General features: G+C 41.5%; 1 protein-coding gene across 5 annotated transcripts in view; it reads right to left on the reverse strand.

Moving 5' to 3' along the window:
• TUBGCP5 (tubulin gamma complex component 5) overlaps positions 1 to 22,757 on the reverse strand; it is an 85,144-nt gene that overhangs the window by 39,114 nt on the left and 23,273 nt on the right. For 3 of the 5 annotated variants that reach the window (XR_010323741.1, XM_064296215.1, XM_064296212.1), the window contains exons 4-12: positions 21,082 to 21,178; positions 20,592 to 20,671; positions 20,032 to 20,167; positions 12,805 to 12,919; positions 12,163 to 12,252; positions 10,340 to 10,433; positions 9,222 to 9,468; positions 7,393 to 7,595; positions 6,422 to 6,537 (exon numbers count right to left, since the gene is read on the reverse strand). Coding sequence is in view for 4 of the 5 variants with exons in the window: in XM_064296215.1 (XP_064152285.1) it covers positions 6,422 to 6,537; positions 7,393 to 7,595; positions 9,222 to 9,468; positions 10,340 to 10,433; positions 12,163 to 12,252; positions 12,805 to 12,919; positions 20,032 to 20,167; positions 20,592 to 20,671; positions 21,082 to 21,178 (1,178 nt within the window). In the remaining variant the exon portion in view is untranslated. The remainder of the gene's footprint in view (positions 1 to 6,421; positions 6,538 to 7,392; positions 7,596 to 9,221; positions 9,469 to 10,339; positions 10,434 to 12,162; positions 12,253 to 12,804; positions 12,920 to 20,031; positions 20,168 to 20,591; positions 20,672 to 21,081; positions 21,179 to 22,757) is intronic. The other 2 variants (XM_064296213.1, XM_064296214.1) reach the window with 2 other exon arrangements.

Here is a 22,757-nt window from a genome sequence, read left to right on the forward strand (position 1 = left end):
AAGGTATTATGCTGAGTGAAATTAGTCAGTCGCAAAAGGACAAATACTGTATGAGACCACTATTAAAAGAATCTTAAACAGAAAAGAAAACATTCTGTGATGATTACGAGGGTGGGCAGGGAGGGAGAGAGGAATTCACTAACTAGATATAGGCAAGAATTATCTTAGGTAATGGGAAGGACAACACACAATACAGGGGAAGTCAGCACAACCAGACTAAATCAAAAGCTAAGAAGTTTCCTGAATATGACCAGACACTTTGAGGGACAGAGTACCAGGGGCTGGCGCCTGGGGCCTGGGGCCATGGTTTCAGGGGACTTCTAGGCCAACTGGCATGAGGAAGTTTATTAAGAAACTGTTCTGCATCCCATTTTGGCAAGTGGAGTCTGGGGTCTTAAAAGCTAGCAAGTGGCCACCCAAGATACATCAATTGTTCCCAACCCATGTCGAGCAAAGGAGAATGAAAACCACCAAAGACACAAGGAAAATATTAGCCCAAAGGACAGAAAGGGCCACATAAACCAAAGACTCCAACAGCCTGAGACCAGGAGAACTAGATGGTGCCTGGCTACCACCAATGGCCGCCCTGTCAGGGAACACAACAGAAAGTTCCTGACAGGGCAGGAGAAAAGTGGGGTGCAGAACTCAAATTTCAGTAAAAAGACCAGACTTAATGGTCTGCTGAGCCTGGAGAGACTCCGGAATACATGGCCCCTGGACTCTGTTACTCCAGAACTGAAACCATTCCTGAAGCCAATTCTTCAAAGAGTAGACTGGATTATAAGACATAAAATGATATTCATGAAAACAATGCCTCTTAGCTCGAGCAGTAAATGGGCAGCTCCTGTCTGGAGGCAAGATGAGAAGGGAAAAAGGGGCAGGAGCTGGTTCAACTGACAAGGGAAATCTGGGGTGGAAAGTAGTGTGGTGTCACATTATAGGGAGGGCAACTAGGGTCACATAGCAATGTATGTATAAATTTTTTTATGAGAAACTAACTTGAACTATGAACTTTCGGTTAAAGCAAAATAAGACAAAAACAAAACACAAAAAACACTGGTCTCTACACATTTGCCTATTTTAGTTATTTCACAGAAGTGGGATCATATGATATTTATCCATTTGTGACCGACTTACTTCACTCAGCATAATATTTTCAATGTACATCCATGTTGTGGCACTTATCACAACTTCATTTCTCTTTACAGCTGAGTAATATTGCATTGTATGTATGTACCATATATGCTCTTGTCAAGGATTTTGTGGGAAAGAAATTTAATGATGCAGAAAGCATCGAGAAGATGGAAGGAAGACTTAATCAGTACACCAAACAGGACTGGGTGATGTTCAACCATTTCAGGAAGAGGCATATGATAAAGAAGAAGGGAGATGAAGTTTAACCTACACGAAGGCATCACAAAAACATAGCTCCAGGAATTGATGGAATACCAATTAAGATGCTTCAACAAACAGATGTAAGGCTGGAAACGCTTAGTCATCTACATCAAGCAATTTGGAAGACAGTTACCTGGCCAACTGAGTGGGAGAGATCCATATTTGTGCACATACAAAAGAAAGGTGATGAAATGGAATGTAGAAATTATCGAAAAATATTATTATCACATGCTAGCAAAATTTTGGAAAATTTTTGGAAACCCTGGTGGCGTAGTGGTTAAGTGCTATGGCTGCTAAGCAAAGGTCAGCAGTTCAAATCCGCCAGGAGCTCCTTGGAAACTCTATGGGGCAGTTTTACTCTGTCCTATAGGGTCGCTATGAGTCAGAATCGACTCGACGGCACTGGGTGGTGGTGTGAGCAAAATTTTGCTGAAGATAATTCAAAAACAACTGCAGCCACACATTGACAGGAAGCTCTCAGAAATTCAAACCAGATTCAGAAGAGGATGCTTAGCTGATTTATTGACTACAAGAAGGCATTTGATTGTGTCAATCATAACAAATTACGGACACTAAGAAGAATGGGACTTCCAGAAACCTTACTTGTGCTCATGCAGAACCCGTACATGGATCAAGAGGCAATGGTTTGAATAGAAGGTGACGCTGAGTAGTTTAAAACTGGAAAAAGTGTGCAGCAGGGTTGTATCCTTTTACCATACTTACTCAATCTGTATGCTGAGCAAATAATCTGAGAGCTAGATTATATGAGGAAAACATGGCATCAAGACTGGAGGAAGACTCATTAACTACCTGTGATATGCAGATGACATAACCTTGCTTGCTGAAACTGAAGACAACTTGAAGCACTTAACCGATGAAGGTAAGAGGCTACAGCCTTCAATATGGATTACACCTCAACATAAAGAAAATGAAAATCCTTACAACTGGATCAATATACAACATCATAATAAATGGCTAAGCAATTTAAGTTGTCAAAGATTTCATTCTATTTGGATTAACAACCAAGGCCCATGGAAGCAGCAGTCAAGAAATCAAACAGCATATTGCTTTGGGAAAATCTGCTGCAAAAGACCGCTTTAAAGTCCTAAAAAGAAGAGGCGTGACTTGGAGGACTAAAGTGCTCCAAACCAAGAAATGTTATTTTCAATTTCCTCTCATACATGTAAAGGCTGGACAATGAAAAAGGAAGATCACAGGAGAACTGACACATTTGAATTGCGGTGTTGGCAAAGAATATTGAATATACCATGAACTGCCAGAAGAACCAACAAATCTGTCTTAGAGGAAGTATAGCCAGAATTCTCCTTAAAAAATGAGAATGGCCAGACTTTATCTTGCTTACTTGGACATATGATTAGGAAAGACCAATCACAAGAAAAGGACATCATGTTTGGTAAAGTGGAGGGTCAGCAAAAAGAAGGAAACTCCATTAGACGGACTGACACAATGGCCGCAACTATGGGCTCAAACATTGTGAGGACGGTGCAGGACTGGGCAATATTTTGTTCTGATGTATGTAAGTTCGCTATGAGTTGGAGAGGACTTGACAGCAACTATGAACAAAACCAAAATGTTTCACATCTCTTTCTAACATTGCATGGTTGTTTGCATCTTCTCCCGCACTAGAGGGTGAGGCCTATTCCTTTCAATTCTGCAATAAGTCTCACTGTGCCTTTCACAGATGCGTCGGTGTGTAGTAAATGTGGGCTGAATTCAAAGAGATTTGAAAAAAAAAAAAAAATGTGCACTTGATGACGGACATTTAGGTTGTTTCCGTCTTTTGACTATCGTGAATAGTGCCACAAAGAACAGTGGTGGGCATGCGTACGTCTGAGAGGCTGCTTTCAAGCCTCTTAGGTACACAAATGCTAGGTCATATGGTAGTTCTACTTTCAGTTTTTTTTTTTCTAAATTTTATTTATTTTCTTGTTGTTGAGAATACACATAGCAAAACATATACCAACTCAACTGTTTCTACATGTAGAACTTAGTGACGCTGATTACATTCTTTGAGGTGTACGACCATTCTCACCCTCCTTTTCATTGACATAAACTCATTGCCCCTCAAGGTTCCTACTTTAACCTTTTAAGTTGCTGTTGTCAATTTGATCTGATATAGTTAGTTCTTAAAAGAGCATAATGCTTAAGGCAAAACCATTTTTTTTTTTTTTTACCAGTTAAGCTAAACTATTGTTCAATTTTAGGAAGACTTCAGGGGATGTTTTTGATTTAAGGTTTAAAGGCTCAAAATAGTTTTAAGGGTTCATCCACCCTTCATGGCTCCAGAAAGTATTTTTAGTTTTGGGGGAACTGGTAAACTTTCCTCCACAGCCGCTGTATACCAGCAATGGGCAAGGGTTCCAATTCTCCACATTCTTAACAACATTTGTTTTTTCTTTTTTTAACCATTCTGGTGGGAATGAAGTGGTATCTCACTGTGGTTTTGATTTGCACTTCCCTAAAGCGTAAAAAAAAAAAAAAAAAAAAAATTTTTTTTTTTTTAATGCGTAGTGGTTGAGAGCTACACATGCTAACCAAAAGGCTGGCAGTTCAAATCCACCAGGCACTCCTTGGAAACCCTATGGGGTAGTTCTACTGTGTCCTATAGGGTCGCTGAGTTGGAATCTACTCGATGGCAATGGGTTTGGTTTTATTTTTTTGGTAATGGCTAATGAGGAGCCCTGGTGGCGCAGCTCTACTCTGGGACTGGGTAGATGGTACAGAGGTTAAGAGCTCACCGCTAACCAAAAGGGCGGCAGTTCAAATCCACCAGCTGCTCCTTGGGAAATGTATGGGGCAGCACTACTGTGTCCTACAGGGTCACCATGAGTCAGAATCGACTCGACAGCATACAACAGCAACACTGGCTAATGGTGTTGAGTATCTTTTCATGTGCTTACTGGTCATCTGTATATTCTCCTTGGTGAAATGAGTATTCAAATCTTTTACCCATTTTTGATTGGGTTGTTTGTCTTTTTTGTAGGAGTTCTTTATATATTCTGGATGTTAAACTCTTATCTGATATATAATTCCTGAAAATTTTCTCCCAATCTGTAGGTTCTCTCTTCACTTTGTTGTTAAAGTCCTTTGTTGAACAAAAGTTTTTAATTTTGATGAAGTCTAATTTATCTATTTTGTTTTTTTGGTGTCATACCTAAGAATCCATTGTTAAAAAAAAGTGGGTCCCAAAACAATACCCCTATGTCAGTATTAGTTTAACATAGAAAAGTAGATAATCATTCCGAGTGGCGTAGGTAAAATTTAAGTAAGCAAGTGTTTTTCCAAATTGGAGCTGGCTAAACTAATCTGATCTTCTTTAAGAGCAGAATGAGGTATTACCCATCTCACCGATTCCTGTGACGGTAATCTTCAGATGTCGATACCTGTTTTCCCTCTACCCCACCCCTCACATGGAGGAAAATTCTTTTTATTTTTTCACAGTGGGGAAATACACTTAACAAAGCATTTACCATTTCAACCACTGTGACACGTGCTGTTCAGTGACATTAAATGCATTCACCATGATGTACAACCAATACCACCATCAGTTTCAGAATTTTTTCATCACCCTTAACAGAAACTCAGTCCCCTTGGGCAGTACCTCCTCCTTTCCCCTCCCACCCGCCCCTGGTAACCACTAGGACCCTGGTCTCTAGGCATTTGCCTATTCTAGATATTTCATACAAAGGTGATCATAGAATATCAGTCCTTTTGTGTCTAGCTTTTACACTCAGCATGATGTGTTCAAGGTTCAGACATGTGGTGGCACGTATCAGGACTTCATTTCTCTTCACGTGTGAGTAATGTTCCATTGTATGGACATACTACATCCTGTTTGTTCATCTGCTGATGGACACCTGGGTTGTCTGCACCTTTCGGCTGTTGTGAGCGGCGCTGTGCAATGAACACTGCTGTACCACTGTCCAAAGCTGATGAATCCTACGGCAATTCTGTGTTTAATTATTTATTTTTGAGGAACCACCGAGCTGTTTTCCATAGTGGCTGCACCGTTTTTAACTAATCATCCTCGAAGAATAGTCTGAATCTCATTTTCCTAAAAACGCTCATGTGGGATCGATGAAATGGAACATAATAACGTACCCAAGGTTCAGTTAAAGATGAACCTCGGCAGGAAGGCCAGTTTACGTACGTGAGCACTGGCACCTTTCCAGAACCCTAAATGTGTACAAATATTCCTTCTCGTGAATGACATGGACCCAAAAAAACGAAACCAGTTGCTGTCAAGTTGATTCTGCCTCATGGCGACTCCATGACTGTCAGAGTAGAACTCTGCTCCGTAGGGTTTCAATGTCTGTGCGCTTTTGGAAGTGGAGTGCCAGGCCTTTCTTGTGAGGCACCTCTAGGTGGACTCCTATCAACAACCTTTCAATTACTAGTGGAGCGCTTAACTGCCTGCACCACCCAAGATCTCCATTATATGGGCAGCTATTCACAAAGCCACGTATTTCAACAGACTGCACTGCTTAAAGCTGAATGATGAGAGTGCATATAGCCCTACACCACAGACTGCAGGGTTCTGCTCAGAAAAGCCAACTAACTGAAGGGGAACTGTCACAAATGGATTAAAATTTTCCTTTATTGTTTAGAATGTTTAAAAGCATAGAAAAAATAAGTAGCTAATTCTGAGAAATAAATATATTAGAAGACATCCTGTAGCATTTTTCTATCTTTTATTCTTATCAATAACTTATAATGGGAATAGTTGAAGCCATTTGGTATCACCTAAATTCATTTTATGGGAAGCAGTGTGCCTTTTAACATACCAACCTGTCATAAGAATATTATCATTCAAAAATATAATTTCCTAAGAAAAGCTGTGAACTGACATAAAACTCAGAAAAAGGTATTTTTCATTGGCTGGTGACCCGATGTCGCCTATAAAAATGCAACAAAACTTGCCTACGGCGACTACACAGCTGTCATCCGACACTGATCAAAGCACACGACTTGGAACCAGCACCGGTGTCGGACTTCTCCAGCTCACCTCTGGATGATGAATTCCTTCGCACAGTCAAAAAGGTGCCCGTGCACTATCCACTCATCCACAGTCTGCAGGTAGGGCCGCACGGTTTCCACCCAGAGGGAGAACAGCAGGGAGACCTGCAGACGAGAGCGTGGACACTTAACTTTTGGGAACTTCCCTGTCACTAGATAAAACGATGTCTAAACAGCTCTGAAACTCCCTTTTAAAAAGTGACCTAATTTCTATGTTTTTTTCGGGAACAAAATAAGAAACCAATGATCCAACAACATATGTACACTAAAAAAAACCTATTTAAAAACTCACCTGAATCTGGGATGACCATATTGTTTGTAGCCCACACCAGGTCCCTCTTAAGAGTGAAAATTACACAGGGACAGCAGGCATAAACTGGAATAGTCCAGAGAAACAGAGATATTGTTCCTATCTAAAAAGTACTACCAGCAAGCTGTGTATTAGGAAGGGAAAATGATTTCATTCTGCTATAGTTTCCAGCAGTAATAAAAATTTTAACAACTTTATTTTAAACTGCAATACCAAACTGGCTTAACAAAAAGTTACACCAACAAACTTGTAAAAACACCTAAAAAATGTTCTCAAACCTATAATTTTCCAGGTTACAGTCTCTAGTTAAATTTGTATTTTTAAGAAAGGGTTATTATAAATACTAATGTAAGTCATATAGGTATTTTTCATATCTTGCTTTTCATGTTTTACTTTGTCCTTGCCTCATCCTTCTGGTGATCTTGGCAATTAGAGCTGAAAAACCGATTTCATACAGCCTTCTGTTTGGCAGGCTGCTCACAAAGGGTCCCCGTGTAAATTAAGTCCAACAGAGAAGCTAATTTTAAAGTTCTGAACAACGGTCTGATTTAAGTATCATTTGTACAAAGAAGTATGACAGGCTACCCATCACATCCTTTACTACACAGAAAGGGGTCACACATTTTAGACCAGACAGGGGTCCCACATACAGTTTGCTCAGAGGCTTCTCCAACACTGTCATATTCAAGAATGGCCTTGTATAGTGTGTTGAGTAGGTGAGATGCTCGAACAACATTTCGTGTGTCAGGTGGGACTTCAGCAACTCCAGTGCTAAATACTTTGTGCAGAACCTTGAGCTGAGCCAGTCGAGGTGATAACCTGTCCACCACTATAGAAAGAGTTACTGTAGTATCTGCAAATATGAATAAATCAAACTCAGTAACAAAGAAAAATGTCTGCATTTAAAATTTGATATAAATGCTAAGCCACTTATGGAAACATGTGTAACAAACTAGAGGGTCGTAGGTTTTAATCTCGCATCACAAGAACCTATTTCCCTAATGAAGAAAGAAATCCTCAAAGTCAAGGAGAAACAAACAACTTAGCAGAAAAATAATGTATAAAGGAACTGACAGTTCACAATAAAGGAAATACAAATGATTCTTAAACATACAAAAACATAAACACAACAAAATAATGCGAATTAAAACGACACCAGTTAAAACACAAACTACACTGAGCTACCGTTCTAGTTAGGGAAAGCGGGGGAGGGAATGACTACAAAGAGGCAGCAGGAGCAAGTTTCTCTGAGGGGATGGCAAAGTTCTGTACTTCGATACAGAGGCGCTGATACGGATCCATATGCTATTAAATCTCACAGAACTATAGACAGACACACTGCTTCCCCTTCAAAAAACAAAAACAAAGAGAATGTCTGCATGAAATGGCGAAATCTAAGTAAGGTCTACGGCTTAGCTGATGTTTTGGGCCAACGTCAATTTCTGAGTTTTGACGAAACTTAACCCGCTGCTGTTGAGTTGATTCTGATGCGCAGTGACCGTATGGGACAGGGTAGAACTGCCCCACAGGGTTTCCACGGCTTTACAGAAGCAGACTGCCACATCTTTCTCCCAAGAAGCAGCGGGTGGGTTTGAACCGCTGACTTGTCTATTAGCTGAGTACTTAAACACTGAGCCACCAGGGTTCCTTCTAGTTTTGACATGCGTCATAATTACCACTGGTGAGCTCAATGATGGGAACGTGGGATTGCTCTGTATAATTTTTGTTGTACTTGAAAATAAAAGTTAAAAAGGAAAAAGCACACTGGGAGAAGACGAAAAAGTTTGATAACATACTGTTGGCGAGAGTGCAAGGAAACAGGTATTCATGTACATTGCTGACAAGAATGTAAATTTAAATATGTACCCTCATAGAAAGCAAGGTGCTTTCTATCGAAACCAAAAGTGCACGTACATATCCTTTGACCCAGCCATTTCATTTTTAAGAATTCATCCTGCAGGTAACCTGTTTGCATACGGGTACAGTTACTAATATATACGTGGTTACGCCTGCAGCACTGCCGGCAACAGCAATCTATAAGTCCATTTCAAGAAGGAAATACGCTCCCATGATGAACTACTAAACTCAGAAAAAAGAATAAGGAGGCTAATTATATGTTTTTTTTTATGGTATAATCCAGAAAGCAACGTGAAGCAGTAGTGCAACAGACGGCTGAGTATGCATGTAGGTGCATTTGTTGGAAGGATGCACAAGGAACTAGTTACCTCCAGAGAGGGGAACCGAGTGGCTGGGGAGCTGGAGCAGGAAAAATAATTTTCACTGTAAATTTTTTTGTACTTTTTGGATTTTTAGTGATATAAATGGTTTAAAAAAGAAATTTAAAATAGTAATAAATAATGCATGTATTCTTGAGAATTACTTACTTGCCATGTAAGTTCTAAATGTTGTATCAATTAATAAACTAAATAGCATGCAGAGCTGTACGTCTTGTAAGTAAAAGTGAAGAACATTTAAATACCATTATTGATGATACACTTCTCAATTTCTGTAAGTTCCTCTTTGAAACTAATGAAGTATTTGTACAGGGCCCACATGAAAGCCTGGTAGGTCCTAAAGGGGGCTTCGGTAGACTTCTTAGGAACGGAATTATGTCCAGGTAATACACAGTCAGAACTGTGCCCCATGACTTCATCGATGAACTCCTGGAGTCGAAACACAACCTGGCCATATGCTGCTATTTGTTCTAGCACTGACCGTAAGCAGTTCTGTAACAGAAGCAAACCACAATTAATAAAATTCCATCCTCTGTAAATAATCAAATTCATTTTCCTCTCACTTTAAATTAGTTCCCCATGACTGTTTTAAGCCTTACGCTTATCAAAAAATGAAGTAGTTAGAAGATTAAAATTTAATTTTATATTCAAAGGAAATAGAGAAGGCATTAATTTCCACGGAATGTAGAAGTGTAGTTTATATTTTCTAAACACACATAAGATAAATGTACTACAGTCAAGAAAATTACACTGTACAGCTTTCTGATCATTTCAGTATCTTAAAGTTATTAGCCTTTTCCAAAACTGAATGACAGAAATAAAAAGCAGAAACGCAAATCAAAACTGAGTATAAACTTCACTAACAAAATTAAAGAATTCTCTAAACACAATATAGGTCCACAACTTAATTTTGCTTTTTAGATTTTAAATATATTTAATAGTTAATTTTAATATCACAAAATGTCCTAAAGTTACATTACCACGGTTTACACATATGAAGGGGAAACAGCTTTTGCGAGGCTGAACCTGAGTGCCCTCATGTGGCCCACGAGTTCACTACAGTTTGCTAAGTCGTCCTCATGCAAGCCCCTGGCTTGTAGCCAGCACTGTCCACCACCACTATAAAACCTCTGCCCTCCCACTGCGGGGTGCAGAGATCTGCTGTGGTCCTGTGGCCACCCAGGACTCGCCTCCTCTGTAAGTCTCCCCATCAAACCCCTTTGCTGCCACCCTGGAGTTGCCCACCTCTTTCTTCCGTCTCTCAGCACCATCCATTTTTATGGGCAAATTTCACGTTGCTGGTCCATGCCTGAACAACATATCTCATTTAATTCTCTAATTACAATAAACGCAAATAACTTACATGTGTCAAATGAGTTACTACAATATTGTTTCTCACAGTTATCTTCCCATCTACCAGCTGAAATATAAAGAGCTTTTTTACCCCTGAAAGTAACCTGAAATGACATAAAAAAGATAAATGTATTTTTAAGTCTAGAAAAACATTCATTATAGTAATGCCTAAGAAATTTTACTTAAAGATTCAGAATCTGGGGGCAAAAAAGAAAACGCAACTCCCAAAGGTCAGATAATAAGAAATTGGAAGACATCAATCTTTGTATCTGATTTCCTCAAGATACTTCAATATAACCTTGGAGAGGCATCCAAAAGGATATTCTCAAAGCATTCCACCTGCGAACTTGATCCAAACAGATCTTCCAATTTTAAGGAATATCAATACTATGCTTTATAGCAGAGAGCAACGAAACCTGGAAATTTCAATAGTAACAGCACCACATATAGCATTTTTCACTTTTGTTTTTGTGTGACTACAATGTAAATTCTTAGAGCTATCCTATCAGCTCTTGGTTTCCAGGTAAGGGATAATACTCTATTAAAAGCAATAAGCAACAATCTAGACACTTGCTTTAAACTCAGATATTTAAAAAGTGGTTTAATCTGAGAAGAACACATTCTTTTGTGGGTACGAGACGGGAGAGGGAGGTAGGGTGGGAGAGGGGCATTCACTAATTAGATAGCAGATAAGAACTACTTTAGGTGATGGGAAGGACAGCACTCAATACAGGGGAGGTCAACACAACTGGACTAAACCAAAAGCAAAGAAGTTTCCTGAATAAACTGATGCTTCGAAGGCCAGCGTAGCAGGGGCAGGGGTTCGGGGATTATGGTTTCAGGGGACATCTAAGTCAGTTGGCGTAATAAAATCTGTTAAGAAAACATTCTGCATCCCACCTTGGAGAGAGGCTTCCGGGGTCTTAAACCCTAGGAAGTGGCCATCTAAGATGCATCAATTGGTCTCAACCCACCTGGACCAAAGGAGAATGAAGAACACCAAGCTCACAAGTAATTATGAGCCCAAGAGACAGAAAGGGCCACATGAACCAGAGACTACATCATCCTGAGACCAAAAGAACTAGATGGTGCCTGGCTACAACCGATGACTGCCCTGACAGGGAACACAACAGAGAACCCCTGAGAGAGCAGGAGGACAGTGGGATGCAGACCCCAAATTCTCAAAAAAGACCAGGCTTAATGGTCTGACTGAGATTAGAAGGACCCCGGTGGTCAGGGTCCCCAAACCTTCTGTTGGCCCAGGACAGGAACCATTCTCGAAGCCAACTTGTCAGATGGAATGGACTGGACAATGGGTTGGAGGGAGATGCTGATGAGGAGTGAGCAACTTGTACCATGTGGACACTTGAGACTATGTTGGCATATCCTCTCTGGAGGGGAGATGGGAAGGTAGAGGGGGTTAGAAACTGGCAAAATGGTCACAAAAGGAAAGACTAGAAGGAGGGAGTGGGCTGACTCATTAGGGGGAGAGTAAATGAGAGTATGTAGTAAGGTGTACATAAGTTTATATGCGAGAGATTGACTTGATTCGTAAACTTTCACTTAAAGCACAATAAAAATTATTTTAAAAAAAAGTGGTTTAATCTAATTAAATCACATACTAAATTGTTTAAAACAGAAAAGAAGTAAATGTGTCAAATCTAAGTCTGGACTTCTTCATTCTGCCTCCTGGGAACTGTTTTGGGCTCATACCTAACAGCCTGCTTTTAGTTTGCACGTGAAAATCCCTGAACACTTCTCTTTTAAAAAACAACGATTTTGTATCTCACAAATAAAGTCTTCCAGACTATTAATTAGGTTAAGAGGTCTTACCATAGGGTTTCCCGAATAACCTGAGTCTCAGTGACAAAAACTCTGTCATCTGGAACGTACAATGAGTCACTGCTATACAGGTGTTGATCCCTATTGGAGAATAAATACCAAATGCCAACATAAAGGTACCTAATTAAGTAAAAATACATGTCTCAAAGAATATATGCAATTCGATAGTAACCAGTAATCAATTAGAGAATAAACAAATACTTCAGGTATTCTCCCATATTCATTTTCAGAAGTCAATTAAAATACTCTCAGAGAAGCACTTTCAGAACAATTTCAATTGCTATGTTTATTGCTGACTTAGGCAAACGTTTTAAAAGTATGCATTGTTGTTTTTTGGAAAACAGTAACTGTATTTTTGTAATAAGGGCAATAAAACAAACCAAATATAAGCCAATATACACCAATCAATTCATTTTGGACATAACAACAAAAAAATCAAAACAGATTATAATTCTATAATAACTTCATTATTTTTAATTATAATTAATAATCAAAAACTGTATTTCATTATAATTGCTAAAGAAAAAAAAGAAAACCCTAGTAAGTTTAAATTACAGGCAAGTACTCAGTGATTTAAATCATAAATCAAAGTCTCTTCTACCATTACATTAAACGAAAAATTTAGCTTCTTACCAGACAGCAGCCAAATTGGAGTGTAAATGTAAACTATGAGGAAACCACAAGGGCCTGGCTGCCCAGTACTGAAGGACCACATGCTCTTCCAGCCAGCTCCGGCCATCTGTCTCATCTACAGGAAGAAAAATAAAAAGTTTAAGTTCAATAGTTAACAAAAGAACTCTTGGTCAACTTTGCCACAATATCCAGACTGTAGTTTCATTAAAATATATAATAGAAAATGATCTGTTAAAATAATAGCAACCCAACAACATTTTTATATCCATTAATTTAAAACCATATATATAGAGATACACATACTAAATGCCATTGACTAGAAAGCAGAAAAATATTGTTCAATTTTAAAATGACTACATGAATGAAGATACAAACAGGATATCTGAATAGTCCAATAACCATTAAAGGCATTGAAATGGTAATCAAAGACGTTCCTCAACCACCCCCAAGCTTCAGGTCTGGTACTAAGCTTTCAGGGATTAAACCAAAACCAAACCTGCTGCTGTCGAGTCAATTCTGACCCACAGCGACCCTATAGGACAGAGCAGAACTGCCTCACAGGGTTTCCAAGGCCGTAAATCTTTACAGGAACGGACTGCGGAGCAGCCGGTGGGCTGGAGCTGCTGACCTTTTGGTTAGCAGCTGAGTGCTTAACTACTGCACCACCAGGGCTCCTCAGTGTAGCAATAAAGAAAAAAAAAAAGATTAGCTCATAAATACAGAATAGTATTTTATTGATGTTCAACATTTATTTTACGATAAAGGATTCCAAGAAAAACAGGAATAGAAAAAAACTGTCTTAGTTTGGTAAGGCCACATACCCAAAACCTATTAAAAAAAAAAAAAAACCCACTTCAGGTGCAATCCCTTTCAGGAATTTTATGTCAACCCCCTTGGGACGAGACCAAGTCCAGGACGTCCACTCTCACTGCCACTGCTTAGTACACAGACTAGACTAACACATCAGAAAAAAGACACAACCACCATGTTACAAAGAGGATATAGGAATTGGTAGGAAGAAAATGGACACGAAAAGAGAGAGTGGAGGGAGAGAGCAGGCTGTCTCATTAGGGGCAGAGTAACTGGGAGTGTGTAGCAAGGTGTATATGGGTTTTTGTGTGAGAGACTGACTTGATTTGTAAACTTTCACTGAAAGCACAACAAAAATTATATATAAAAAAAGAATTGGTAGGAAGAGATAAAACAGTCCATATTTACTGCTCATTTATATTAAAAAAAAATCCAAAACAATCAACAAAATATTATAATTAATATAAGAGTTCTGCAAGGATACTGGACACAAGACAATCATAAAACTTCTAAAAACACCAGCAATACACAAAACAAAAAAGGCACCATTCACAACAATAAAAACTAAAACATTAGTAGAATTATTAAATGAACACTTAAGATCTTTATAAAGCAGATTTCCAAAATCTGGTGAAAGACATATAAAAAAAAAAAAAAAAGGAATAAACAAAATATTATCATAGCAAATACATCAATTTGCCCCAAGTTATATCCATAAATTTCGCATGAAGGTTAAAGAGAAACTTATCATACTGTTTCTAAAACGTTTACGGATTGTTGCTGTTGTTAGGTGTCATCCAGTTGATTTTGGCTCATGGCGACTCCACGTGACAGAGCTGAACTGCCCCATAAGCTGTAACCTTTCTGGAAGTAGAGTGCCAGGTCTTTCTCCCACAGAACCGCTAGGTGGGTTGGAATCGTCAAGCTTTCGGTTAACAGCCAAGCACTTAACCATTGTGCCACTAGGGCTCCCTGTATATGTATTAAAGGTTCACAGATAGTTACGTCAATTTTGAGAACGAGAAAGGGGGTGGGGGGAGACTTGCCCGCTATGTATTAAGGCACATTACAAAGCCACAAAGCATTAAAAAGTCTGTTCCTGGGTCAGGCTCACACTAAGGGAACAGAATAGAAAGTTTAGCAAGAAATATATGTACATATGGGAACTTGACATATGATAAAGGTAAAATCACAAAGTAACGTGAAAAGACTAGAACGTTTTCGGCAAAAGTGACTTATAACGCGGGAAAAAATAAGCTGGACCTTTTAAGTTCACTTCATACACAAACGTAGAACTGGTATTCACTAATAACCTAAACGTAAAAGAAAAAAAAGCAAATAGAAGAAAAACACAGGGGTGTATCGTTGTATGGAAAAACTTCAAGACCCAAATACTAACTGCATCATGAAAATTCATGGGTTTGATTACAAAAAAGTGTAATAAATCAGAGTCTATTTGAAGGATACCATGAAAAATGTTAACACGTGATTGACCAGGAGAAGATATTTGCAACTTCTAAAACCTAGAAGTTAATGTTTAAATATAAAAGAACTCTTAGGGCGCGGGAATACGCAGGAAAGACATGAAACCTTTTTCAAAAGAAAAAACGAGCAATTGACATCTATGGGAAATTCAGAGAAGGGGCAAACCTGAGTGACCAACGAGGGCGTGAGAACATCCCCCAAATCACTAATAGTCAGGCAAATGCAAATTAAAACAACAACAGCCGCGGTAAGAAGGGTGAATTTTATCAAGTGCTGATGATACTGCAGGGGGCAAGAACTTACAACTCAGAGAAGCTCTCGCACAGGCCCATAATGGACACTCGTGAGACTGTGGATCACAGCAGCAGACGCCATGGACGGGCAGTGACGGCACCTGAGAGGCTATCCAGAAGGTGTGGACAACAGGCCCATAATGGACACTCGTGAGACTGTGGATCACAGCAGCAGACGCCGTGGACGGGCAGTGAAGGCACCTGAGAGGCTATCCAGAAGGTGTGGACAACAGGCCCATAATGGACACTCGTGAGACTGTGGATCACAGCAGCAGACGCCGTGGACGGGCAGTGACGGCACCTGAGAGGCTATCCAGAAGGTGTGGACAACAGGCCCATAATGGACACTCGTGAGACTGTGGGTCACAGCAGCAGACGCCGTGGACGGGCAGTGACGGCACCTGAGAGGCTATCCAGAAGGTGTGGACAACAGGCCCATAATGGACACTCCTGAGACTGTGGGTCACAGCAGCAGACGCCGTGGACGGGCAGTGACGGCACCTGAGAGGCTATCCAGAAGGTGTGGACAACAGGCCCATAATGGACACTCGTGAGACTGTGGATCACAGCAGCAGACGCCGTGGACGGGCAGTGACGGCACCTGAGAGGCTATCCAGAAGGTGTGGACAACAGGCCCATAATGGACACTCGTGAGACTGTGGATCACAGCAGCAGACGCCGTGGACGGGCAGTGACGGCACCTGAGAGGCTATCCAGAAGGTGTGCACAACAGGCCCATAATGGACACTCGTGAGACTGTGGATCACAGCAGCAGACGCCGTGGACGGGCAGTGACGGCACCTGAGAGGCTATCCAGAAGGTGTGGACAACAGGCCCATAATGGACACTCGTGAGACTGTGGGTCACAGCAGCAGACGCCGTGGACGGGCAGTGACGGCACCTGAGAGGCTATCCAGAAGGTGTGGACAACAGGCCCATAATGGACACTCGTGAGACTGTGGGTCACAGCAGCAGACGCCGTGGATGGGCAGTGACGGCACCTGAGAGGCTATCCAGAAGGTGTGGACAACAGGCCCATAATGGACACTCCTGAGACTGTGGGTCACAGCAGCAGACGCCGTGGACGGGCAGTGACGGCACCTGAGAGGCTATCCAGAAGGTGTGGACAACAGGCCCATAATGGACACTCGTGAGACTGTGGATCACAGCAGCAGACGCCGTGGACGGGCAGTGAAGGCACCTGAGAGGCTATCCAGAAGGTGTGGACAACAGGCCCATAATGGACACTCGTGAGACTGTGGATCACAGCAGCAGACGCCGTGGACGGGCAGTGACGGCACCTGAGAGGCTATCCAGAAGGTGTGGACAACAGGCCCATAATGGACACTCGTGAGACTGTGGATCACAGCAGCAGACGCCGTGGACGGGCAGTGACGGCACCTGAGAGGCTATCCAGAAGGTGTGGACAACAGGCCCATAATGGACACTCGTGAGACTGTGGGTCACAGCAGCAGACGCCGTGGACGGGCAGTGACGGCACCTGAGAGGCTATCCAGAAGGTGTGGACAACAGGCCCATAATGGACACTCGTGAGACTGTGGGTCACAGCAGCAGACGCCGTGGATGGGCAGTGACGGCACCTGAGAGGCTATCCAGAAGGTGTGGACAACAGGCCCATAATGGACACTCGTGAGACTGTGGATCACAGCAGCAGACGCCGTGGACGGGCAGTGACGGCACCTGAGAGGCTATCCAGAAGGTGTGGACAACAGGCCCATAATGGACACTCGTGAGACTGTGGGTCACAGCAGCAGACGCCGTGGACGGGCAGTGAAGGCACCTGAGAGGCTATCCAGAAGGTGTGGACAACAGGCCCATAATGGACACTCCTGAGACTGTGGGTCACAGCAGCAGACGCCGTGGACGGGCAGTGACGGCACCTGAGAGGCTATCCAGAAGGTGTGGACAACAGGCCCATAATGGACACTCGTGAGACTGTGGATCACAGCAGCAGACGCCGTGGACGGGCAGTGAAGGCACCTGAGAGGCTATCCAGAAGGTGTGGACAACAGGCCCATAATGGACACTCGTGAGACTGTGGATCACAGCAGCAGATGCCGTGGACGGGCAGTGACGGCACCTGAGAGGCTATCCAGAAGGTGTGGACAACAGGCCCATAATGGACACTCGTGAGACTGTGGATCACAGCAGCAGACGCCGTGGACGGGCAGTGAAGGCACCTGAGAGGCTATCCAGAAGGTGTGGACAACAGGCCCATAATGGACACTCGTGAGACTGTGGGTCACAGCAGCAGACGCCGTGGACGGGCAGTGACGGCACCTGAGAGGCTATCCAGAAGGTGTGGACAACAGGCCCATAATGGACACTCGTGAGACTGTGGATCACAGCAGCAGACGCCGTGGACGGGCAGTGACGGCACCTGAGAGGCTATCCAGAAGGTGTGGACAACAGGCCCATAATGGACACTCGTGAGACTGTGGATCACAGCAGCAGACGCCGTGGACGGGCAGTGACGGCACCTGAGAGGCTATCCAGAAGGTGTGGACAACAGGCCCATAATGGACACTCGTGAGACTGTGGGTCACAGCAGCAGACGCCGTGGACGGGCAGTGACGGCACCTGAGAGGCTATCCAGAAGGTGTGGACAACAGGCCCATAATGGACACTCGTGAGACTGTGGATCACAGCAGCAGACGCCGTGGACGGGCAGTGAAGGCACCTGAGAGGCTATCCAGAAGGTGTGGACAACAGGCCCATAATGGACACTCGTGAGACTGTGGATCACAGCAGCAGACGCCGTGGACGGGCAGTGAAGGCACCTGAGAGGCTATCCAGAAGGTGTGGACAACAGGCCCATAATGGACACTCGTGAGACTGTGGATCACAGCAGCAGACGCCGTAGACGGGCAGTGAAGGCACCTGAGAGGCTATCCAGAAGGTGTGGACAACAGAACCACGGTGGCTGCAAACTGCAGCACACAGCACAGCAGTCAGAAGCAAGAGAAGAGATGGACGTACAACAATGTGGACGGATTTTAAAAAGAAAGTTGAAGGACAAAAAAAAAATAGAACAAAACTTACACCAAAAAACCAGTTGCTGCAAGTTGATTCCAACCCAAGATTACCCCACGTGCGTCCGAGTAGAACTGCGCTCCATATGGTTCTCAGCGGCTGTGATCTTTGGGAAACCCTGGTGGTGTAGTGGTTATGGGCTACGGCTGCTAACCAAAAGGCTGGCAGTTTGAGGCCACCAGGCCGTCCCTGGAAACCATATGGGGCAGTTCTACTCTGTCCTATGCGGGTCGCTAAAAGTTGAAATCGACTCGATGGCAACGGGTTTGGTTTTTTGGGATTTTTTTTGTGCTCTTTTAGAAGAAGATCACCAGGCCTTTCTTCTGAGGTGTCTCTACGTGGATTCGAACTGCCAACCTTTCTGTTAGCAGCTGAATGCTTACTGTTCGCGCCACCCGGGGACTTGAACAAAACTTACACATAGCACGATACTAATTATGTAATTTAGAAACATATAATATACCAATCAATACAATGTATAAGAACTCAGCAGATCTGAGGACAACGATAGCAAACACATTGGAATAGGTGCCTGTGACTAGGCTGGCAGGGAAAGAAACAGGAGTGGGAGTCTGAAATAGCAGAAGAGAAGAAATAAAGTAAACTAAAAGGCTCTGCACAGACTAACGACGAGCATGTGCTCTGAACAGAATTAACTGCACACTATGCCCTGGAGGTCCAATCTAAGAATTTTTAAAAAAGGAAAGAAAAAAGAAAACCAGAAAATCATTAATGTGTTACATGAGCTTTAATTACTTTATATCCAATTTAGCAAGGTCCAAGTGGAGTGGGGCCCAGCCACAGCCACAGACACCTATGCTAGTCTCTCCCATGTGACCATGAGGAACTTAGCCTTTTTTCCTGATCTACACAATGAAAAAGTAGGATTAGATAACTTATTTCCTAAGGGTGCTTCCAGCTCTGCTCTTTCTAGATTCTACCAATTCATAATTTCTCACTAAAAACTAAAAAAACAGACAATCGAATTAAATCGTATAGATCTTTTCCTTTTATTTAGTTCCTAACATCAGCAAGGAGTCCCTAGGTAGTACAGTTAACTTGCTTGGCTGCTAACTCAAAGGTTAGTGGTTCGAGTCCACTCTGAGGCACCTCAGAGGGCCTGGCAATCTACGTCCGAAGAAGCGGCCCCTAAAAATCCTATAGAGCTCAGTCTTCTCTGACACACATGAGGGTGCCATGAGTTGTCGTCGACTCCATGGCAGCTGTTTAACTTCAGCAAAGTCAATCCTCCAATAATAGATAAACTGAGACATTTAGGACTAAGAGAAAATTCTCAGAACTATTAAAGAACAACACTGCACTCTAAATCCCTATTCGACATTAACTTTATAGTGGTACTTTTTAGGCACTAGGGAAAAAACATCTGCGAATGGTCACCATGAGTCAAAATCGACTCAGCTAACAACAGCAACAATGGTTTAAAAAGATTTTATAAGGATGTTTTATAAGGATGGCAAAATTGATCAATATCTTGAATCACATGGAACTGATTCTCAAAACTCGCCTTCCTTCTAGGAAATTCCTTTACTAGAAAATGATGCCAACATAAAAGAACACAGACTACCTTTCCAGCTAACACAAGGCCCTGGTTTTCTGTTCTGATGCTGTTCTTCTAGTGGTGTCCTGTCCACCTGAATCCCAGAGTCCTCTCTGCTTATGGGCTGTTGGTCATCTTCGCTTTCACTTTCTTCAGACCAATTCTGATGAAAACAAAATAAAACACAGCTTACCTTCAGAGAATATAAAAATTGGAGCTATTTAGGAAGAAAGATTAAGGATTTTTCAGAAAAGCAAAAACTATACCAAATGAAATTTTTTTCTTAATGTTTCCAAAGTACCTGTTAGTACATGAATGAATTATTTTTGGTGGCAAATATCTCAAGATTTATTTATAGCTCCTTAAGGATCTTTGTATTCACCCCGTGTAACTTCCTAGTATAAATAATTTGTTGCAAAATCTTAATAAATCTTCCACAATTCGCTACTCTAGTTGAGTAAAGAGTATTCCCGTTTTAGCTACGTTGCTCCAGGCGAGAAGGACCCACAAGAATTATCTACATCAGAACGTATTTTTCTGAATCTCACTTGTATTTATATTTTGAATACAAAACTACTGTCACTTACCGGTGTGTCTACACTTGGAACAAAGTCCATTTCTTCACCTTCCATCAAGTATTTTCCCCAGTCAAAATCATCTTTCTTTTCTAAAATTTAAAAGAAAAACCTCATCAGCTTCATCGTAAATCTCTGAAAAAAGTCAAGGCTATAAAAAAATGTCTAATAAGACTCCATATAAAATGTACTCAGAAAATGAAAGTTCAGAAATACTGGAACACTCAAATTGCTACTCTATTACATTTTATATTTAAACTTTCATATTTTCAAAAATTATTTTTCTTCTGATATAATTGCAGGTAGCTTAACTTAGAAAGTTAAAAGTCACATTTTAAATGAAATTCTGCTTTTCTGAAAGACACAACTGTATCCAGAGTAAAATAAATATTTTAATCTCATTGACCGTTACAACTTCGTATAAAAATTTCAGGGTCTGGCAATTAAGTAATAAAATCAATTTCCCTTTCCTTTTTACATGTGAAGCCATTTGGTAACGTACCCACTTCTTTCTCTCTTGGTGTTTCCACATAACTGCTGTTTGAAGGAGAATCAGAAAGACACAGGAGAAGTGACAGTATGGAATAATGTGCATCTGTCTTTAAAACAAAACATAAAGAATGTGGATTACGGACATTTGTAAGCGCTCTCTAGTCTGAGTCAAGAAAAGGTACCCCCATGACATTTATGTCCCCCGTTTTATTTTCTGGTTTGAGGAAACGTGAATCATATCTCAATAAATCCTAGCCTCTAAACATTTTTTTTTTTTTTTAATAGCAAATGTGTACCCAAAATGAGCCTCACAAAGACATGAGGGTCTGAGTTCTATATTTCTAACAAGAAAAAGTTATATGAGTGGATGAGACTTTTTTCAGAAAACTGAAATGTCTCTGGAGGGTAACATTAATACTTAAAAACTGATTATTCTCAAGTGGCAATATGTATTATGAACTTTAGAAATGTTCACATATACTGACTTTAATCTTTTTTTTTTAATATAACAAATTTGCCTTTTAATTAAATTTTTCTTGTGCTTTAAGTGAAAGTTTACAAATCAAGTCAGTCTCATATAAAACCTTATACACACCTTGCTACACACTCTTAGTTGCTCTCCCCCTAATGAGACAGCACATTCCTTCCCTCCACCCTATGTTTCTGTGTCCATTCAGCAGCCTCTGGCCCCCTCGGCCCTCATGTCTCCCCTCCAGACAGGAGCTGCTCAAATAGTCTCGTGTGTCTACTGGATCCAAGATGGCTTTAATCTTTACGGAAGATTTCTTCTGTGGTGCTTGTTGGTGCGTTTGAACCACCAACCTTTAGATGGTGAGCACAAACTATTTGCGCCAGCCAGAAAACAGATAAAAAATAAAAGCCAATTTATGAGAGGAAGAATTCAAATTTGGTTTGAGTCAAACTGAATCTAATGGCCTCGCAGAATATTTAGACGGTGATGTCTTGCCAACTGAACTCACGGATTTAGCTCAGAGAGCAAACGTGTTTCACCAAAAACCGAGACTTAAGAAGCAGGCACACATTAGTGGTGTTTGAAACCAGGAGTTACGGAGAAAGAGACAAAAGAAAACAATCATCCAAGTTCAAAGAACACATGTTCTAAGTCAGTGCATGGGAACCACAACGAAGCGACCCATCAAGACTTGATTAATAAGACTGCCCCTAGGAGTCTACCATGTAACTCACTGCCATCCAGTTGATTCTGACTCACAGAGACCCTATGGGACACAGTAGAACTACCCCATAAGGCTTCCCAGGCTGTAAATCTTTATGAAAAAACATTGCCACACATTTCTCCCCTGGGGCGGCTGGTGGGTTTAAACCTCCAACCTTTCGGTTAGCAGCTTAGCGCTTTAACCACTGCACCACCAGGAATCCCTTTAGACCATACAGCAACATAAAATGCATTCAAGAAGAGATATTTCAAAATCTTAAAAAGAGAGGATGATTACTAAAAATATTCCCTACTCTAAGAACAGTCTTGGCCAGTAATATTCAATAAATACTAGATGGCTGTGGAAAATGACTAAGAATTTATTTTAATTAGGTTGAAGATTCATTTCCAGGCAAAGAAGATACTAATGGGATGTTGGGTTGATCAGAGGTAGAGGAATGAAAAGGCGCATGTTGAATGTGCCCACCCAGGGCACTTAATCCTGGAGTAGA

This window comes from Loxodonta africana, chromosome 13 (assembly GCF_030014295.1).
Source record: "Loxodonta africana isolate mLoxAfr1 chromosome 13, mLoxAfr1.hap2, whole genome shotgun sequence".
NCBI lineage: Eukaryota > Metazoa > Chordata > Mammalia > Proboscidea > Elephantidae > Loxodonta > Loxodonta africana.